The 21,223-nt window shown below is 45.2% G+C and overlaps 1 protein-coding gene across 18 annotated transcripts in view; it reads right to left on the bottom strand.

Moving 5' to 3' along the window:
• Positions 1-21,223, bottom strand: part of LOC109874612 (disco-interacting protein 2 homolog C) — a 250,244-nt gene that overhangs the window by 76,192 nt on the left and 152,829 nt on the right. For 10 of the 18 annotated variants that reach the window (XM_031809778.1, XM_031809772.1, XM_031809774.1 and 7 more), the window contains exons 4-7: positions 17,993-18,145; positions 11,911-12,117; positions 10,308-10,481; positions 855-989 (exon numbers count right to left, since the gene is read on the bottom strand). In XM_031809778.1, the coding sequence (XP_031665638.1) occupies positions 855-989; positions 10,308-10,481; positions 11,911-12,117; positions 17,993-18,145 (669 nt within the window). Of the gene's footprint in view, positions 1-854; positions 990-10,307; positions 10,482-11,901; positions 12,118-17,992; positions 18,146-21,223 lie in introns of all 18 variants that reach the window. The other 8 variants (XM_031809790.1, XM_031809789.1, XM_031809775.1 and 5 more) reach the window with 7 other exon arrangements.

The following is a 21,223-nucleotide window of genomic DNA, read 5'->3' as shown; positions in this document are numbered from 1 at the left end:
TCACAGTATTGAATCATAAGAGGCATAAGTAAAACATTTAAAATCGGCTCTCGTTTTTCCTTTCACGTTTCTCCCAAAACAGTGTCATCATAACCAAATGACATAAACACCAGGACACAAACACTTCATAACAAAACATTTAAAATATATATTTGGCTCAATACAGTACAGAAAGAAAGCTACCTTTTATTTGAGGGTATGTTCATACATATCCGTTTTACCGTTTAGAAATTAAAGCACTTTTGTATTTAGTCCCCTCATTTGAAGTGTTCATAAAGTCATTAGACCATTTCCCTTAGTGTATTACATTTTGTTTAAAGTTCAGTATTTGGTCCCATATTCCTAGCAGGCAATGACTACTCGACATCAAGCTTGTGACGCTGCAGAGTTGTTGAATGCATTTGCCTTTTATTTTGGTTGTGTTTCAGATTATGTTGTGCTCATTAGAAATGAATGGCAAATCATGTGTCATTTTGGAGTCACATTATTGTAAATAAGACTAGAATATGCTGCTGAACACTTCTACATGAATGTGACCATGATTACAGGTAATCCTGAATGAATTGTGAATAATGTTGAGTCAGAAAGTTCGAGGCATAAATAAAATACCCCCACAAAAATGCTAACCTCCCCTGCTATTGGTACTGTTGCCTAATATAAAGCATTTGAGCTCAAATAGTAGAGAGGCAAATTTGTTTTAGCTTCACTGTCCAAATCACCACGTAGGGGAGTGGGTACAAACATGACCCAAACATACACATCACTGTAAAGACAAGCACCATGAAAACAAATATAGTTCACGATCACACACACACACATCCCCACAAATACCCCAAACCCCTCTATGCACTCACCATCTCCGGTCTCCATGAGTTCTGCATTGCCATATTTGGGCGTGGACCTGGATGTTGTGGTGGAGCCCTGGGGTCTCTCCACCTGTATGGAGTCTGTGGTGTAGCTGGTGACATCTGGAGGGGCAGAGTGGTTCTCTGGACGTGAGGAGAGGCAAGGTGAAGGAAGCCTGTTACTGTTAGACCCCCCAGCCCTCAGCCCTATAGCTAACCAAGGGCCACAGCAGGCCACAGGCTGCCACAAGCCAAGCCAGCATAACAGTGCGGGGGGGAGACTGAGTCTGGCACCTATATAGTGCACGCCCTTTGACCACCACATACTATAGATGTATTGACCCAGGTAAAAAGCAGTGCACTATAGAGGGAAAAGGGTGCCATTTTGGACGCACACAACCGAGAACAGGATGAGGCAGCGGGCAGTGAGCACACAGACAGACCGAGAGACAGACAGACGGTAGGACACAAGGGTTAGTCTAGTCAGGTCAGGAGGCACATGCAAACAGGTGTCCCCAGCTGGAGAATAGACAGAGGTAGACTACGGTTAAGGAAATGTTTGAAATGCTGCTGTGTTTCTCTTGGCACTTCCATAGTGCCATAGTCCTCAGCCCTTACCAATATGATCCGTTATGATATCGCACTGAAAGTGTTTCATGTCTCCTCATTTGCATTTTTAGGAGCCCTCTAGTTAGTTTTCCTTTGAAAACAGATTAGTGGTGTTTGAAGATGAGATAGTGAACACCCCGAAGTCCATCCACTCCACGAGAGGGAAGTACCTCTGCAATGACCCAAAAACTATTTTATTCTGATGAAAATATCATCTTAAATCGTGTGGCCACGTGGCACAGCCATTGTAACTCACATACAAAATCAGTCAAAGTCAAGATATTGTGAACTTTACTAGCCCTATAGCGTCTCATACATCTCTGCTACACACATTTCTATGTGATGTGTACGTAAGACTGAATGTGTGGGACCACACTAACTAATTCAAATATATAACTATGACAACCAAGTCAAACAAACTAATGCTGTGTATTAAGTTGTCCATGTATGAGTCACCACGCTGATAGTCAAATGTCTCATCCCCAGGCCACCAGCCTCTCCTTCAGTCAGATATTGATTAAAGGGTTGATCGAAATGTATTGTATTTTTTTAAACATTTCCATAATTTAGTAGATTCTCTTATCCAGAGCAACTTAAAGGAGCAATTAGGGTTAAGTGCCTTGCTCAAGTGCACAGAGATTTTTCAGCTAGTCTGCCCAGAGATTCAAACCAGTGACCTTTCAGCTACTGACCCAACGCTCTTAACCGCTATGCTACCTGCCACTGAGCTGGGATTAAAACAAAACTCTCTCACACACACACACAGACTTACTTTTTTGGTAAATGGCTGAGGCAAAGGTAAAACAAGTTTATATTTTGGCCTCTGATGAGGGAAGAAAATGTAACTAAGCTCATGATCATTAAAAAGGTATTTTATAAGGTATATTCTTCAGTCTAATATTCTTCCGTTTTAAAGGGGCAATCCCAGATTGCCCCTTTAAATCCAGTACTGGAGCTGCAGGAGATTTGATGGACTTCATGGAAATATGTTTGTAATCATCACCGCCTACTCTTCAATCCCCTGGCCATAACATAATTCCTCCAAATGCTTCAACATTACATAATTAATGCAGCGCTTCCGCCTCTCCTGCTCTCTCTGAGACTTCCCACGTGTGACATTATCTTTCAATGTGAAAAAAAATATCTACATTTCTCTCTCTCACTCCTCGAAATGTATTTCATTTCAGATTGTTTCAAGAGGCAGAGGTTGTTGAAAGTCTAATCATGCCGTGAAAAGGGCTGTGACGGTCATGGAATTTCAGATGACAGTTATTGATCAGCCAAATGACCGCAACGTCATCGCGTTGTAAAGAGTTCGTTTTACCGTGGAAACGGACTCAACTGCACAATGGCCTGGCCGTCTGGTTCAGACAGCTGTTTGTGCCACTTATTTTACACCAAAAAATAAATATATATATTTTCATGACGGTCTTCATCCATAATTGTCGGCTTCACGATAATCTTGTAACTATCGTATAGTAGCCGTGAACTCATGTTGTTTTCTCTCATCATACTGACAGGACAATGTAAAAAAGCATCAGACGTTACTTCCTCTCCCTGCTAGATTTTGACTCCAACTGAAGTGGATGAGCGTGTAATATAATTCCAGACACCATTTGGGGGGAGAAACCACAAGGAATTTCAATGAGGTCCCTCGCTGTCTTTCCTTAACATTCCCAGTACTCAGTCTCTTTCCACTGCAAAACACTACATCCCCAGTCAAGGACCATACATACGCTAAAGTGGATGAAACACTAGCTAGCACACATAGCACTTATCTATAAGAGCTGGTAATCAGATATAAGTCAGAGCAATCTCATTCAGACCATCATACTGTCTGCAATGAGGAATCTTCTTTTCAGTGACAATTCATCATGACGTTTAATATGCCTATATAGGCCAATAGGATAAGAGCTTCCCAAAACTTCACATCTACAAATTTATGAAAATAGAATGTGTCATCACACGATCATCTCACCTTCCACCATGTATAGGCTATGTCTCATATGGCACCCTATTCCTTATATAGTGCACTACTTTTGACCAGAGTCCTATGAGCAACATAGGGAACAGGGTGCCATTTGAGACCACCAGTGTGAGGTTAGATTAATGGGATAGGTGGAGGGCTCCAGACCTCGCTAGATTAAACAAGACTCATATTGACAATGTCAGACCAAGGACAACATCACTGCCGCCCCCACTTAGTCGCTCACCCTCCCTACCCCACTCCCTAGAATCAGCCAGTAGCTGCTTATGTAACCGGCGAAAAGACTACTGTAAATAAATATAGAACTTCAACACAGTGCTAATGTGAGAGTCATATTCCTAATGCCTTCAGAGCTGTGTGAGTGCCAGGCAGCGAGAGCGAGCGAGGCCGCCACACACAGAGCGCGACACAGAGAGCAAGTGAGGCCGCCACACACAGAGCGCGACACAGAGAGCAAGCGAGGCCGCCACACACAGAGCGCGACACAGAGAGCGAGCGAGGCCGCCACACACAGAGCGCGACACAGAGAGCGAGCGAGGCCGCCACACACAGAGCGCGACACAGAGAGCGAGCCACACACAGAGCGCGACACAGAGAGCGAGCGAGGCCGCCACACACAGAGCGCGACACAGAGAGCAAGCGAGGCCGCCACACACAGAGCGCGACACAGAGAGCGAGCGAGGCCGCCACACACAGAGCGCGACACAGAGAGCAAGCGAGGCCGCCACACACAGAGCGCGACACAGAGAGCGAGCGAGGCCGCCACACACAGAGCGCGACACAGAGAGCGAGCGAGGACGCCACACACAGAGCGCGACACAGAGAGCGAGCCACACACAGAGCGCGACACAGAGAGCGAGCGAGGCCGCCACACACAGAGCGCGACACAGAGAGCAAGCGAGGCCGCCACACACAGAGCGCGACACAGAGAGCGAGCGAGGCCGCCACACACAGAGCGCGACACAGAGAGCGAGCCACACACAGAGCGCGACACAGAGAGCGAGCGAGGCCGCCACACACAGAGCGCGACACAGAGAGCAAGCGAGGCCGCCACACACAGAGCGCGACACAGAGAGCGAGCGAGGCCGCCACACACAGAGCGCGACACAGAGAGCAAGCGAGGCCGCCACACACAGAGCGCGACACAGAGAGCAAGCGAGGCCGCCACACACAGAGCGCGACACAGAGAGCAAGCGAGGCCGCCACACACAGAGCGCGACACAGAGAGCAAGCGAGGCCGCCACACACAGAGCGCGACACAGAGAGCAAGCGAGGCCGCCACACACAGAGCGCGACACAGAGAGCAAGCGAGGCCGCCACACACAGAGCGCGACACAGAGAGCGAGCGAGGCCGCCACACACAGAGCGCGACACAGAGAGCGAGCGAGGCCGCCACACACAGAGCGCGACACAGAGAGCGAGCGAGGCCGCCACACACAGAGCGCGACACAGAGAGCGAGCGAGGCCGCCACACACAGAGCGCGACACAGAGAGAGAGCGAGGCCGCCACACACAGAGCGCGACACAGAGAGCGAGCCACACACAGAGCGAGCAACAGCAACACCATCATCCCAGAAACCCTGGACCCAGTCCAATTCACATACCTCTCCAACAAATCCACAGATGATGCAATCTCGATTGCACTCCTCACTGCCCTTTCCCACCTGGACAAAATGAACACATACATGAGAATGCAGTTCATTTACTACAGCTCAGCGTTCAACACCATAGTGCCCTCAAAGCTCATCACTACGATAAGGACCCTGGGACTAAACATCTCCCTCTGCAACTGGATCATTGACTTCCTGATGGGCCTCTCCCAGGTGGCGAGGGTAGGCAACAACATATCCGCCTTGCTTACCCTCAGGAGTGCATGCTTAGTCCCTTACTGTACTCCCTGTTCACCCACGAATGCGTGACTCCAATACCATCATGAAGTTTGCAGACGACATGATGGCGGTAGCCCTGATCCCTGACAACGATGAGGGCCTGATCTCCCTCAATGTCAGTAAGACAAAGGAGCTGATCGTGGACTAAAGGAAACGGAGGGCCAAGTGCATCCCCATTCATATCGACGGGGCTGTTGTTGAGCGGGTCGAGAGCTTCAAGTTCCTCGGTGTCCACATCACTAAGAATCTATCATGGTCCACACACACACACACACACCAACACAGTCGTGAAGAGGGCACGACAATGCCTCTTCCCCCTCAGGAGACTGAAAAGATTTGGCATGGGCCTCAGATCCTCAAAGTTTTACAGCTGCACCATCCAGAGCATCTTGACTGGCTGCATCACCACTTGGTATGGCAACTGCTTGGCATCTGTCCACAAGGCGCTACAGAGGGTAGTGCGTATGGCCCAGTATATCACTTGGGCCAAGCTCCCTGCCTTCCAGGACCTCTATACCAGGAGGTGTCAGAGGAAGGCCCAAATTATTATTATTATTTTTTTTAAAGAGTCCAGCCATCCCAGCAACAGACCTTTCTCACTGCAACCACATGGCAAGCAGTACCAATGTCTGGAACCAACACGACCCTGAACAGCTTCTAAACACAAGGTATGAGACTGCTAAATAGCAAATCAAATGGCTACCCAGACAACCTGCATTGATCCTTTTATGCACTAACTCACACGCACTGACTATGCACACACACACACTGGACTCTACACATACTGACACCAACACACACACACACACACACACACACACATATATTGATGCCACGCGCACACTTTCAGCACATAAGCTGCTGCTAGTAAGTTAACCCTTACCTACGTATATGTACAGTCGTGGCCAAAAGAGAATGACACACATTTTAATTTTCAAAGTTTGCTGCATCAGTGTCTTTAGATATTTTTGTCAGATGTTACTACGGAATACTGAAGTATAATTGACACTTGTAAAGGCTTTTATTGACAATTACATGAAGTTGATGCAAAGAGTCAATATTTGCAGTGTTGACGCTTCTTTTTTCAAGACCTCTGCAATCCGCCCTGGCATTCTGTCAATTAACTTCTGGGACAGAAGGCAGCCCATTCTTGCATAATCAATTCTTGGAGTTTGTCCACCCGCCTCTTGAGGATTGACCACAAGTTTTCGATGGGATTAAGGTCTGGGGAGTTTCCTGGCCATGGACCCCCCAATTTTTTTTCTTCCTGTTCCTGGATGGTTGGGAGAAGTGGCTCTCGGAGGATGTGTTGGTATCATTCTTTATTCATGGCTGTGTTCTTAGGCAAAATTGGGAGTGAGCCCACTCCCTTGGCTGAGAAGCAACCCCACACATGGTCTCAGGATGCTTTACTGTTGGCATGACACAGGACTGATGGTAGCGCTCACCTTGGGCATCCGGAAAAAAAGAAGACCAAACAATCGGAAAGGGAAAACCTTGTGAAGACTTACAGAAAACGTTTGACCTCATTGCCAACAAAGGGTATATAACAAAGTATTGAGATAAACATTTGTTATTGACCAAATACTTATTTTCCACCATAATTTGCAAATAAATTCATTAAAAAACCTAATGTGATTTTCTGGATTTTTTTCTTCTCATTTAGTCTGTCATAGTTGAAGTGTACCTATGATAAAAATTACAGGCCTCATCTTTTTAATAGGGAGAACTTGCACAATTGGTGGCTGACTAAATACTTTTTTGCCCCACTGTATAGCCATGTCGTTTTCTACTCCCCATACATAGCCATGTTATTGTCTACTCCCCATACATAGCCATGTTATTGTCTACTCCCCATACATAGCCATGTTATTGTCTACTCCTTATATATAGCCATGTTATTGTCTACTCCCCATACATAGCCATGTTATTGTCTACTCCTTATATATAGCCATGTTATTGTCTACTCCCCATACATAGCCATGTTATTGTCTACTCCTTATATATAGCCATGTTATTGTCTACTCCCCATACATAGCCATGTTATTGTCTACTCCCTATATATAGCCATGTTATTGTCTACTCCCCATACATAGCCATGTTATTGTCTACTCCCCATACATAGCCATGTTATTGTCTACTCCCCATACATAGCCATGTCATTTTCTACTCCTTATATATAGCCATGTCGTTTTCTACTCCCAGTACATAGCCATGTTATTTTCTACTCCCTGTATATAGCCATGTCATTTTCTGCTCCCTGTATATAGCCATGTCATTTTCTACTCCCGGTACAAAGCCATGTTATTTTCTACTCCCGGTACATAGCCATGTTATTTTCTACTCCCAGTACATAGCCATGTTATTTTCTACTCCCGGTACATAGCCATGTTATTTTCTACTCCCTGTATATAGCCATGTTATTTTCTACTCCCTATATATAGCCATGTCATTTTCTACTCCCGGTACATAGCCATGTTATTTTCTACTCCCAGTACATAGCCATGTTATTTTCTACTCCCGGTACATAGCCATGTTTTGTCACTAAAGCACCTTATACCACCCACCACTGCGACTTGTATGCTCTAGTCGGCTGGCCCTCGCTACATATTCGTCGCCAGACCCACTGGCTCCAGGTCATCTACAAGTCCATGCTAGGTAAAGCTCCGCCTTATCTCAGCTCACTGGTCACGATGGCAACACCCATCCGTAGCACGCGCTCCAGCAGGTGTATCTCACTGATCATCCCTAAAGCCAACACCTCATTTGGCCGCCGTTCGTTCCAGTACTCTGCTGCCTGTGACTGGAACGAATTGCAAAAATCGCTGAAGTTGGAGACTTTTATCCCCCTCACCAACTTCAAACATCAGCTATCTGAGCAGCTAACCGATCGCTGCAGCTGTACATAGTCTATTGGTAAATAGCCCACCCTTTTTCACCTACCTCATCCCCATACTGTTTTTATTTATTTACTTTTCTGCTCTTTTGCACACCAATATCTCTACCTGTACATGACCATCTGATCATTCATCACTCCAGTGTTAATCTGCAAAAGTGTAATTATTCGCCTACCTCCTCATGCCTTTTGCACACATTGTATATAGACTCCCCCTTTGTTTTCTACTGTGTTATTGACTTGTTAATTGTTTACTCCATGTGTAACTCTTTGTTGTCTGCTCACACTGCTATGCTTTATCTTGGCCAGGTCGCAGTTGCAAATGAGAACTTGTTCTCAACTAGCCTACCTGGTTAAATAAAGGTTCAATAAAAAAAAAAATAATAATAATAATAATAATGTTATTTTCTACTCCCGGTACATAGCCATGTTATTTTCTACTCCCGGTACATAGCCATGTTATTTTCTACTCCCGGTACATAGCCATGTTATTTTCTACTCCCGGTACATAGCCATGTTATTTTCTACTCCCGGTACATAGCCATGTTATTTTCTACTCCCGGTACATAGCCATGTTATTTTCTACTCCCGGTACATAGCCATGTTATTTTCTACTCCCGGTATATAGCCATGTCGTTTTCTACTCATTATTCACAGTGTCACTATTTGTATGTTATACCTCATCTTTAACTCTGCATTGTTGAAAAAGGACCAGTAAGTAAGCATTTCACTGTTTGTCTACACCGGTTGTCTACGCAGCGTGTGACGAATACAGTTCATTTGACAAATCTCTCCTTTACAGCACAACACCTAGAGGAATACTAATGAGATAGGGAATACACCTCGGCAGGGGCAGAGGTACACACTGTACTGCAATGGAATCCCTATGGGTCGTCACATAGGCCGCGTTGCCATACTGTATCTAGCAACGTATGGATAGGCGCGTCATGCAATGTACTGTAATTGCCCCGGAACGCAAGCATAAACTGCAAACCATAGACGGCAACACTTGATTCCATTAGGAATGGGAATCCTTCCAGAAATGTGTTAATGGTTTCTGTGGTGTTCTCAGATGTTAACTAATAGTTGATTAGAGTGTGGACCAAGCCTTTGTTTTCAGAACATCCCATCTACTTCCACCTGGGGATTATTTTCTTTTGTCGTTTGGATATAAACAACTCATTTCAATAATTCACTCTCCCTGCAGAATAGTGACTGATGGGATAACAGATGGGTTCAATCAACGCATTCTTCAATGCTGGTTCAGTGGGTTCTTTAAAGCATCCAGCAGAGTTTTGGCACCAAAAAGTAAACTGCACAGGGCATTTTAAACAGACTACTTAAAACAATGTGGCACCTGCCTAAAGTTCAGATGTAAAGTGTACACTGCCAACATGAATGTCTGTATCCATGTGGAAGATTGGGAGGGCAGAGAAGTGTCTAAAAGCAGACAGAATACATTTTGCAGCAAGCACCACCTCCACGTAACTGGAGCAACCATCCGTCTGCTCTGTGTCAGAGATGAAAAGCATTCTTGAACACTCATCTTGCCAAGCAAACAAATGTATTTCTCACCATTTAAACAAATGTTTCACAGCCATGAAAGCAACAACATTATTATTATTTTTTGCATCCCAAATAGCACCAGATTCCCTACATATGCACTACTTCGACTAGAACCCTGTCGGCCCTGGTCACAAGTAGTACACTATATAGGAAGTAGGGTGCCATTTTTGTCAAATACACTGCTTTCCAGACCTTACCGTTTCCCTGTAATATTATTGTTGATTTTCCATCAGCATCTTGGCTCTCATTCACAAGCATGAAAGTATAACACACTGCTTCATGCGATCACAGCACTCATTAGCCAAAGCTAACCATGGGTTAGCAGCACTTCTCTTCTATCTCCCATCTTTTCACACTACTGTAGTAAGAGCAAGGGACACACCACTTCGTCAATGAACGCCACACTTGATCATAACAAAGCAAATGGGGGCTGGGTCAGAGCAGGGCAGGCAGGCGAAGGCAGGGGGGCGCTGACTGCACCACCGCACGGTGGTCTGGGATAGTGGGATACTGACCCTGCTTCTCCAGAGGGGGCTGTTGCCAGACGAGCTCTGATCCACCTGATCCAAACTCACAAGACCGGCGCACCACAGGACCTGGACCTGTGTTCCCATTCTCTACTGTGACTGGGGCCGGAGGACCCAGGACCTTCCTAGTTTTCCTCTTCAGAGAGAGGTGAGCAATGGGCCCTGCATATGAGGGGAAAACCAGAACCTTAAATCCAGACTACGGCAACCACACAGAGCCAAAACAAAGGCACTACTGCACCCAGATGGAGGAAGGCCTCTCTGCAGTGTCTCTCAGCAAAAGAGGCATCAGCGATATGGAGAGATGGAAAATACGGTCTTCATCCCAAATGGTCATCCCAAATGGTCCCCTATTTATAGTGCACTACTTTTGACCAGGGCCCATAGGGTTCTGGTGAAAAGTAGTGAACTATACAGGGAATAGGGTGCCATTTGGGACGGACCCATGGATAACGGTCGCGGTAAGGGGCATGGAGAAAAGCAACTTATCTACACGGGCAGGCAGAACCACACTAATGTGGGGGGAGGGAGGAGGGAGGGCGGGAGAGGGGGATGAAGGGAAGACGGAAAATGCTTTTCCTTCAGCCTTTTAAAAAGCCAGCACACATACACTGGGGAGCTGGTTTGTTTTGGCCTCAAAACAGGAGCGAAGAGGAAAACAGAGTCGTAACCGTCACACACAGGAAAGGATATCCTCCTCTTCAATAACACACCTAGCAGAGAGAGAGCAGGCCTAGAATACACTACAGTCAGTCAAGTCTGACACACACACACACACACACACCATGCCATGTTGTGACAACAAAACAGCTATGTGTGTAAGCTGATTGTCATGGAAACGCCTCTGAACACCAAGGACTGGTGAGAAAGTTACTCATGTGCTTGTTGATATGAATGGACCTACAACAAGCTCTGGTCAACAGATATGCCTCTCTAAATTGTCTTCAGGGAGCTTTGTAGATCATAATAGGGCCAAATAGCTATGATGGTCTGTCTCCTAGTCCTAACTGTCTACGAGCGCTGTCCACCTGGCAGGGGGCTGACTGTCTGTGCTGTCTCTGGTGGCATTTAAACTGTGTCAGCAGCATGAAAACACACTAGCCACTGGAACAGTCTACACAGACAACAGTGGTACTTCATGGTGACAGCCCTCCAGTCCTATTTATTTGATATAGTTTATCTACATAGGGAGTAAATAGGCTACAACAATTCTTTTTCACTATTTTGAATTGTTTAGGTATTATGCACTGGCCATACAACTACCCTAGGGGGTTAACTAAGTCTAGAAGGTCACCTCTGTCAGGGGAAAGAGGCTAGCATGCAATTCATAGAGAGTAACACTGGAAGCGCAGGCTAGTGTTGTGGCTGCATGCCTTAGGGGTTGGAACAGGATGGGTGAGGGGTGATATCAACAGCACACACACACACACACACACACACACACACACACACACACACACACACACACACACACACACACACACACACACACACCCACTGGGGGTATCGAGTTAGAAAGCCAACAAGACAAACACACAGAGGTAGATAGATGTGTGTAGGTTATAGTTGAAGGGCGGTTTACCTGACTTACCGAGGTGCGTCTGGCCCATGACGTCTGCTAGCCGGCTGGCTGCCCCGCTCCCTCCACTCTGAGTGGAAGAGGAGGAGGTGGTGGAGGAGGTGGTGGAGCCGTGGATGGCTCGGCTGATCCAGTTCTCCATGTTGATGCTGCTCTGGCTGGAGGTTGGTGTGCCTTCACCCTGCATGGAGCCCTCGCCCTCCGAACCCGACGACGTGTCTGGAGAGAGGGGGGAGAAGAGCCGAGATGGAGAGGGGAATTAGAGAGGGGGGGTCTACAACGGCAGGTAGAAACACATGAACACACGTTCATATGCACACACAACCACACACCTGCATGTCATTGTCAATGTCAGACATTTGCACAACAGAGAAACTCGGGCTATGCCACAAGGAGATGTCCTTTCCCCCATAGCATAACCCCTCCACTAGCATCAGCTTCCAGGCCCTCTCACACGTTGTTCTCCAGAGCCTGGGGTTATAGGTATGAGTGGAACTGTGATGGGCTGTGAGTAGAAGCGATTTTTCAAAAATAACCACATCCATCCCTCTTCAGAATTATTCAGAGTAAGCATTTGTGTGTGTGTGTCTATATATATATATAATATTATTATAATAATATTATATATAATGACACTACCCGATGTGGGCACCATTGTAAATTATTGGCTTTCGGTTTCGAATCTCCACCTGTTTGAATGTGCCTATACCAATTGTTGGGAGGGTCAAATAGCTTGGATACCCTCCTTTTAGCCTCCTCCTGACAAGAACTTCCACAGGCTTTCATACCGAAGGTGAGGCGAAAGCCTGGTAGAGGCGATACCCTGCTCCCTACCTGTAGGCTACAGGTACACTCCACAGAACGCATGCAAATCAGAGTTGACAGAAACCTGATCATGACAGTGAGGGGGAGAATGGCTTCCATCCACTGTATCAGACTCAGTCACGAGGAGCCCTTCCCCTATAGCCCTCACAGCCCTGCACCTCACATCATTAGGCTGACTCACTTTCATGCACCCAAATCCACTGCAACACAGACAGTCTCAGCCCAAATACTGTCACTCCTACTGAGCTAATATCACTACTCTCAACTCAGGGATGTTTTTAAACCCTAGCCAGTCAGTGGCTGAGTCTGGGGATGAGGGAGTGGGTTTCTTTGTGTGCTTTATTTTGCATACTGCGACAGGACAGGGCTGTCTGCCGGGGGCCAGCGGAGGGTGTCTGTCTGAGGGATGAGAGGAACAAACAGAGGGAGAGAGGCTGGATCATGTCGAGCCATTTAAGAACCAGGTGCACTGTAGAGTGACCTACTGAGAGAGATCAACAACAGGATGGGCCTGGCTCTCTCTTGGGTGTGTGTGTGTGTGTGTGTGTGTGTATACAGTCCTCCAATTACACTTCAGCCTAGCACCTTATCTACTTAAGTTAGCCAACAATACAGCAGCCTCGAACCGGTTGACCTTTTCTAGTAAATGTCAAATCTGCATGGGCAAAATGTTGAATATAAAAATGTAACGTGATAAATCCTGGGAAAATATAAATCAGCAAAAAAACATAAAAAGCCTACATTAACTTAATAGGTTTTATGAGTGCACATAAAATATAATATATATTTTTGGCCAGTAAAATGTCTGAGAATTTTTTGTTTGTTATCTAGTCTAGTCCTCAGTATGTCTGTGAGCCTCTCTCTGACACTGAGGAGCTGACACACTGTCTTTGCCAGTGACAGCAGTGGGAGAGACGGTAACCTTTGCTGGGCTAAGGGAGGTCTCCTCCAGCCTGCAGTGAATACCGGCTCCAACACCCTTCAGGTCACCAGGGTTCCATCCGCTCTCCTTCTGCCTACCCTGCCTGCACAAACACAGGAGAAAGAGCAGATTAACAACACAGCCCAGCCCCGCCATTGGCCGGGAAACAGCCTGACATTTGATTGGCCAGCAGTGTGTCGTACAGCACTTTAATTGGCTGGCTGGTGGTGTTGTCAGGGCAGTGTCAGTGACAGCTGTCAGTCCGTTCACACCTGGGCTCTCCTGCGTTGTTGACACTGGGACAGATAAGAGAGCAGCCGTGTGGCGTGGCACAATGGTCCCCTGACAGCCCTATCTGAGAGCTGCCGCCCTGCCATGCTGCTCTTAAAAAGGTACTGCTGCAACTTGCCCTTCAGGTCTCAGTTCTTAGTGATGCTTTGTTGTGGCTGTTTGTTCCTCATTGGTGAAATTCAAAATCCTAATTCAAGCGCATTGTTTTACAGTGGACTAATATGGCATGTGGATAATATGTGGCGAACTAACCCATCTGCTACAGTTGTTGACAGTGCCACCATTTCTGGATGCTAGCTCCAGTTTTTACTGTTTTAGTCTGGGCCTCTACAGTCTCAGGTAGAGCAGTGCTAGATTGCAAGGCAGGAAAGCTTCTCAGAGGCTGTGTGTATATGGCCAGCACCGCTTGACGGCAAAAATACACTGCTGCCAGGCAACCACCTAATCATATTACACACACATCCAGATGTGCGCACACACACACAGGAAGTCTCTGATGAGCCCCTGAAGACTAAGCCCTCTAGGGATCCTCAATACATGTAATGATTCTAAGAAGCCAGACATCAGAGGACCTCAGTATAAGGACATGGGCGGGTGTGTGTACGTACGTATGTGCGTGTGTGAGTGCATATATCCCATATGGCATCCTATTCGGGAAAACCAATTCATGTAGCTGGATTAGCGACCATTCCAATCCTAATCCTAATCTAGTATTGGACGTCAGTATTTGATTGAGATGACGGACGAAAACTCTTTGTAGCCGGTCCTGTGCTAATTTCATGTTAATTAAATTGATTAGGCTTGGACTGCTGAGATAAGGTACCACACACACACACACACACACACACACACACACACACGCTTTTCTTTTTTGTTTGTCCCCCAGTAACAGTCACAGCTGATTACATTGTAATGTGCTGTATGCACTGCCACTCATCATTATCAGCACGTTACACACAGAAACAGTGCATTTCCTCTGATCTCCACAACACACAGGAGATGGCGCCCTGAGACAGACACAGGCTGCGAGCCAAATGGTACCCTATTCCCTATGTAGTGCACTACACAAGGAATAGAGACCCATCTCGGGACAAATCCATGTACAAAAAAAAAAAACACACAAAAAAAAAGCGTCATACTAATCACGATACTAATTCATTAGAAAGACAGACTAGAAGACAAGGAGTCCATATTCTAATTGCCATTGGCAGGCTGTGCTTCAGTGGAATAAGGCTGCTTGCCTTGCATGATACGATGTGTGTGAGTGGCTCTGGTGTCCCTGAATGCCCCCAGCCTCGCAGGCAGTCAGGCACCAACACGCCGTGAGTGGCTCTAGTGTCCCTGAACGCCCCAGCCTCGCAGGCAGTCAGGCACCAACACACCGTGAGTGCTGTGTCACTGTTCCTTCTCCCTCAAGGGGCTGTTCGCTCTGCCTTATAAGAACTCTGCCTGCCTGCTCATTTGGAATCATCTGAAAATGTGCCTGTCGTGATTTCCTGCGTGGTGTGTGTGGTGCGTGTTCAGTAAATGAATCCCTGTAGACGCCTCGGTTCCAGCCTTCAGCCCTAGCCTTCAGCCCTAATGCAAATGTGATAATGGCTACTTAACACCGCTCTCTCATAAAGATACTCTCCACTCCATAAACCTCTGGCTGGGTGGGGCCCATGCTACAATCTAGCTGTTACATTCTTGCAGCTCTACAGTGCAGTATATGACAAGTGATTATGTCTACACGTTGTTGTAGCACAGACAGCACATATGTTGGTTAGTGGGATACGGCAAAGGGAGAAAATAGCCATACCTTTCAGCTAGCTAGTATTAACCATATTACTCCTATAAGCGGAGCATAATAGTGATAGTGCACTACTTTAGTCCTATGGGCCCTGGTTAAAAGTAGCGCACGATATAGAGAACAGGGTGCCATTTGTGATGCAAACCTAAGCCTGTGGTTCAGCTGTCTTATGTTAGCCAAGGGTCTGAGAGAGGTGACTGAAATGGATGGCAATCATAATTATCAAAATGGCAGCTCGTCAGTCAGCTGTTTTTAGCTAGCATGAGTAACAGTTTCAGAGTGACTTAACCACTCCCATGGTCATCTATGACACCATGTCAATATTGGCCTCTCTTCCCCAGTTCATCTGCTCCATTGACAGACTGGGGACGTTTTATCTAAGACTGTCTGGAGTGCCATCAACTCTAGTGGTAAAATACTAGGAGACTGAAGATTTAAAGTGCTGTGTTGAAGCCCTATTGTACTGTATCTAATGGATACGATCCCCCAAAAAACTATCAAGAGACAACATAACCATACTTTAACGTCAATCACACTTTCAAATGGACTCATTCCGTTGTAATTACAGCCAATCAAGAAATCATGTAGATGAAGAAAGAAAATGTACACTGTGGAAAGGAGCTTCTGATGATATCAACAACGTCAATTTGTGATAAATAGATGCTTTGCCAACCCAGGCTGATTGAATTGACTGGCAGACATGACATGTACAGACACATAGGTGAGACACTGCATCAGTGAGTTAGTGAGGGGGGAGGGGGGACAGGCTGCTGGCATATGAGCCATATATTAAATACATTTTATGAGCCCTAAAGTACATTAAAAATACATTTTATGAGCCCAAGCCCAAAAAAAGACCAGATGATTGCGCCATTACCCAATACATAAATAAGATACAGGTTACTGCACATTACGCACGACAGAAATACAAAAGCCCATAGACGTAGCTAGCTATATGCCCGCTTGGGTAAATAGATGAAACTAGCTCCAGTAGGCTAATCTTGTTGAATGTATCATACTGCACTGTTTTGTATTATGATAAAGCAGAAGAGAACATGTGGTTCTGGTGCAGCACACGCGGCGTACAAAGTTATAGGCTAGCGAATTTGATTTTAATATTGAAATATAATAGGGCCTATTTGTATAATTAGTTGTCTGACGCATATATACACCTTTCATAATATTTCCCCTAATTTTATTAGCCTGCCTACCTCTTTCTCTCTCTATTGTTGCTTCATTCCTTCCTCGCTTTCAACAGTTAAATGAAATGTTTAGTTGTACTCGTCTTCATCATTCTCCTGACGCAAAAGGCTTTCACTTCTCTACACAAAGATTGAATGGTTATGTGTCTGAATAAATAGCTTACCGCTGTCGCGTGTTCGCTCGTCTTTCAAAACCTCGCGTGAGTTCTATTGGTTGCTGTATTTAACATTCAGTAAAAATAGCTTGTGTCCCTCTTCAAATAGTCCATTGGTATAAGAAATGCTACAGGAATGCTACAGGAATCATGGCCAATGCTACAGGAATCATGGCCACTCCAAGCGCTAACGAGTGTTATTTAAGTAGAGGCAAGTGGAGTACAGGTGCGTGCGTATTGTGTAAGAGTCAGAGGTTATAAATTAGAAGCTTATTATGCATAACCCATTAATTAGCTAAATATAAGGCTAATACTGCATTGAATTCATTACCTGATAGAGGTAGGCTTGGACACACACACACACACACACACACGGCGAGAGAGAAAGACAGAGTGCTCGCGCTTGCACTGATTTAAAGCAAAGATATTCGAGTGATAGGCTGTTTTAAAGTTCTGCAGCTGCAATAAAACAATTAGATTTTTTTTTAAACAAGGTGACCCCCAAAATCCAGATGGAGATTTTACGCACATTCGGTCTTTATATTACTATATCAGAGGCTATGCTGCAGCAAAAACCAGTCGCAAGGAAAAAAAAGTTACCATGATGAGATGATAGGTCTACATGCATTATGAACTGTGGTCCATACTGAGATGGGCTGTATGTCCCCACCCTGAGCGTTGATTCATCATGCAGAGGCCGTAGAGAAGACAGATTTAGACATCACATATAATATAACAGTTCCATTTCACACCATGCTGTTCATATCGTTTACAGGTTTCTCACAGAAAAGGGGAGTGGTTTTTGGCGGTAAATCCCAGGAACCGGGATACCGCCAATCAACCCTACACCCATATTCAAGCGTACACACACACAAAGTGAGGTAGTCCCAGGCAGCTATGACATTACCTTGGAGTCCTATATGTTCCTCACCTGGGGGAGTGTAGGCATCCATGGAGGACTGCACGACCAGGGAGCGGCGCTTGGAGGGCATGGGTACTGCCATCTTACCACGCTCCTTCTGTTTGGCCAGAGCCGCCTGCACAGCCTCTGTGTGGACATCTGCAACACACAGCAGGACGGACATGTTGGAAGACCTGGTGTCACAAACTCAGATTTCATCTTTATTCTGGAAACACTTAGTGCAAGGTGTATGCTATATTTTACTAAACACCATGGGCCAGTTTCCCCAGACACAGATTAAACCTAGTCTTGGACTAATTAACACTTTCAATAGATAAACTCTATTGAACATGCCTTTTAAACATGCCCACTAGACCAGGAAATCGTTGTCTGTCCGGGAAACCGGCCCCCCAAAAAATCTAACAATCTAAGAACAATTCCATGCCTGTAGCCACTTTTTTTTAAATCATGGAAGATTGGGCTGTAACAATTACTCCGGGCATTGATGACTTCAGAAGATCCAGTGTACAGTCGTGGCCAAAGGTTTTGAGAATGAAAATTTATATTTGTGTCAAAGTCTGCTGCCTCAGTTTGTATGATGGCAATTTGCATATACTCCAGAATGTTATGAAGAGTGATCAGATGAATTGCAATTCATTGCAAATTAACTGAATCCCCCCCAAAAAATTCCACTGCATTTCAGCCCTGCCACAAAAGGACCAGCTGACATCATGTCAGTGATTCTCTCGTTAACACAGGTGTGAGTGTTGATGAGGACAAGGCTGGAGATCACTCTGTCATGCTGATTGAGTTCGAATAACAGACTGGAAGCTTCAAAAGGAGGGTGGTGCTTGGAATCATTGTTCATCATCTGTCAACCATGGTTACCTGCAAGGAAACACATGCCGTCATCATTGTTTTGCACAAAAAGGGTTTCACAGGCAAGGATATTGCTGCCAGTAAGATTGCACCTAAATCAACCATTTATCGGATCATCAAGAACTTCGAGGGCGGTTCAATTGTTGTGAAGACGTCCGGAAAAAAGCTTGTCTGGAAAAGGCTACCATCAGTCCCGTGTCATGCCAACAGTAAATGATCCTGAGACCATTCATGTGTGGGGTTGCTTCTCAGCCAAGGGAGTGAGCTCAGTCACAATTTTGCCTAACACAGCCATGAATAAAGAATGGTACCAACACATCCTCCGAGAGCCACTTCTCCCAACCATCCAGAAACAGTTTGGTGATGAACAATGCCTTTGCCATAAGGCAAAAGTGATAACTAAGTGGCTCGGGAAACAACACATTGATTTCTTTGGGGTATATGGCCAGGAAACTCCCCAGACCTTAATCCCATTGAGAACGCTCCTCAAGAGGCGTGTGGACAAACTCCAAGCATTGATTATGCAAGAATGGGCTGCCATCAGTCAGGATGTGGCCCAGAAGTTAATTGACAGCATGCCAGGGCAGATTGCAGAGGTCTTGAAAAAAGAAGCGTCAACACTGCAAATATTGACTCTTTGCATCAACTTCATGTAATTGTCAATAAAAGCCTTTGACACTTATGAAATGCTTGTAATTATACTTCAGTATTCCATAGTAACATCTGACAAAAATATCTGAAGACACTGAAGCAGCAGACTTTGTGGAAATTAATATTTATGTCATTCTCAAAACTTTTGGCCACAACTATGTACAGTAAGAAGCTAAATTGTCCACTGCTGCTCCTCTCAAAGTGAGTCTTGTACACTGGGGACTCCACCTCTGGCTGCTCACAAAAAGTAAGCCATCTCACACTAAGTTAATTCATCTTACCAAAGAAATAGCTTGGTTCTAGTGAGGAAAAACAATTACCAGTAACCTACACCCTTTATGTCATGATGCTTTAGTGGACCTGTTTACTAATGGCCATTGAGAACAGACTACATTTGTATCCCAAATGGCACATATTCACTTTATAGTGCACTATATAATATTCCCTTTATAGTGCACTACTTGTGGTCAAAAATAGTGCACTATATAATAAGGGTGCCATTTGAGATGCAACCTAAGTCATATTCCCTTTATAGTGCACTACTTTTAGCCCATAGGGCTCTGGTCAAAAGTCAAAACGAGTGCACTATATAGGTAATATGGTACCATTTGGGATGCATGCAAAGCCTTGTTGGTTGTCAGGTATTCTTTAATTCAACATGGATCCTGTTTTTATAGGGCTGTATTTTTGGGACCTCTGTGTCTATTGGCTGCTCCCTCTATGGCTGGGTCTGAATAATGTCCTCAGACTGGGGCTTAATGTGAGATCATTGTGTTCAGCCAGATAATGGGCTATTACAGATTTTTTTTAATTAAGAGCATCAAAACAACAAAACCCATGATTCAACCCCAACCCATTGGTCCAGTTTTTATAGACTATAGTACTAGTATGTTACAATGGGTATTGTGTCACACCAGTAAATCAAATGCAGGTTTTCTATGGGTGCTTGGCAGATTCTGGCACTACAGACTGTAGTCGTGGTTGCCAACTGGACTACAGTTAGGACTGTTGCCAAGCTGGTTCTGTGTGTTTCACATGGCACCCTATTCTCTACATAATGTGTAGCAGAGCTCTGGTCAAAAGTAGTGCACCATATAGGGATTAGGGTGACATTTGAGACACAATCAATGTGTTTCTAAAATGAGGCTGGAGCTGGAGAATCTGTGGCTGGTATGTTGAAGTAGGGTCATTTGTATGAGAGAGAAAAAAAGAGCAAGAGAGAGAGGGGGGTGACTGCTAATGAAGCAAGCTGTTGAGCTGGTAATAGCATAAGTGGTTCATTGGTCTAAAATAAATAAGAGTGATAAACATGAAAAGATTTTAAAAAAATAATAATAATCTGAGCTATTAGCATTAAGAGAGAGATTATCTTAAAACTGCATTGTTGGTTAAGGACTAGTAAGTAAGCATTTCACTGTAAGGTTGTAGTCGGCGCATGTGACAAATCAAATTTGACTTGATAAAAACAAAGCGTTTGGTAATCTGAGTTTATTCTGTTACCACAAACCTAGACATTTTATTTAGTGGTAAAACTATAGAGCTCCATTACTATAGTAACTGGCAATAACTACAAACTATATAACAGGATTTTGAGGTTTGTGCTACTGTTTGGGTTGAGGGAAAGAAACTGCCACTACCTCGCTTTCCAATCAAGATGCCAACTGAAGTAAAAAGGAAATTCAGCAACTCTTGGCAGTAAGAGAGAGT

The sequence above is a fragment of the Oncorhynchus kisutch genome, linkage group LG30, assembly GCF_002021735.2.
Source record: "Oncorhynchus kisutch isolate 150728-3 linkage group LG30, Okis_V2, whole genome shotgun sequence".
NCBI lineage: Eukaryota > Metazoa > Chordata > Actinopteri > Salmoniformes > Salmonidae > Oncorhynchus > Oncorhynchus kisutch.
The sequence above is the reverse complement of the archived record's forward strand: the minus strand, read 5'-3'. Positions and strand labels throughout refer to the sequence as shown.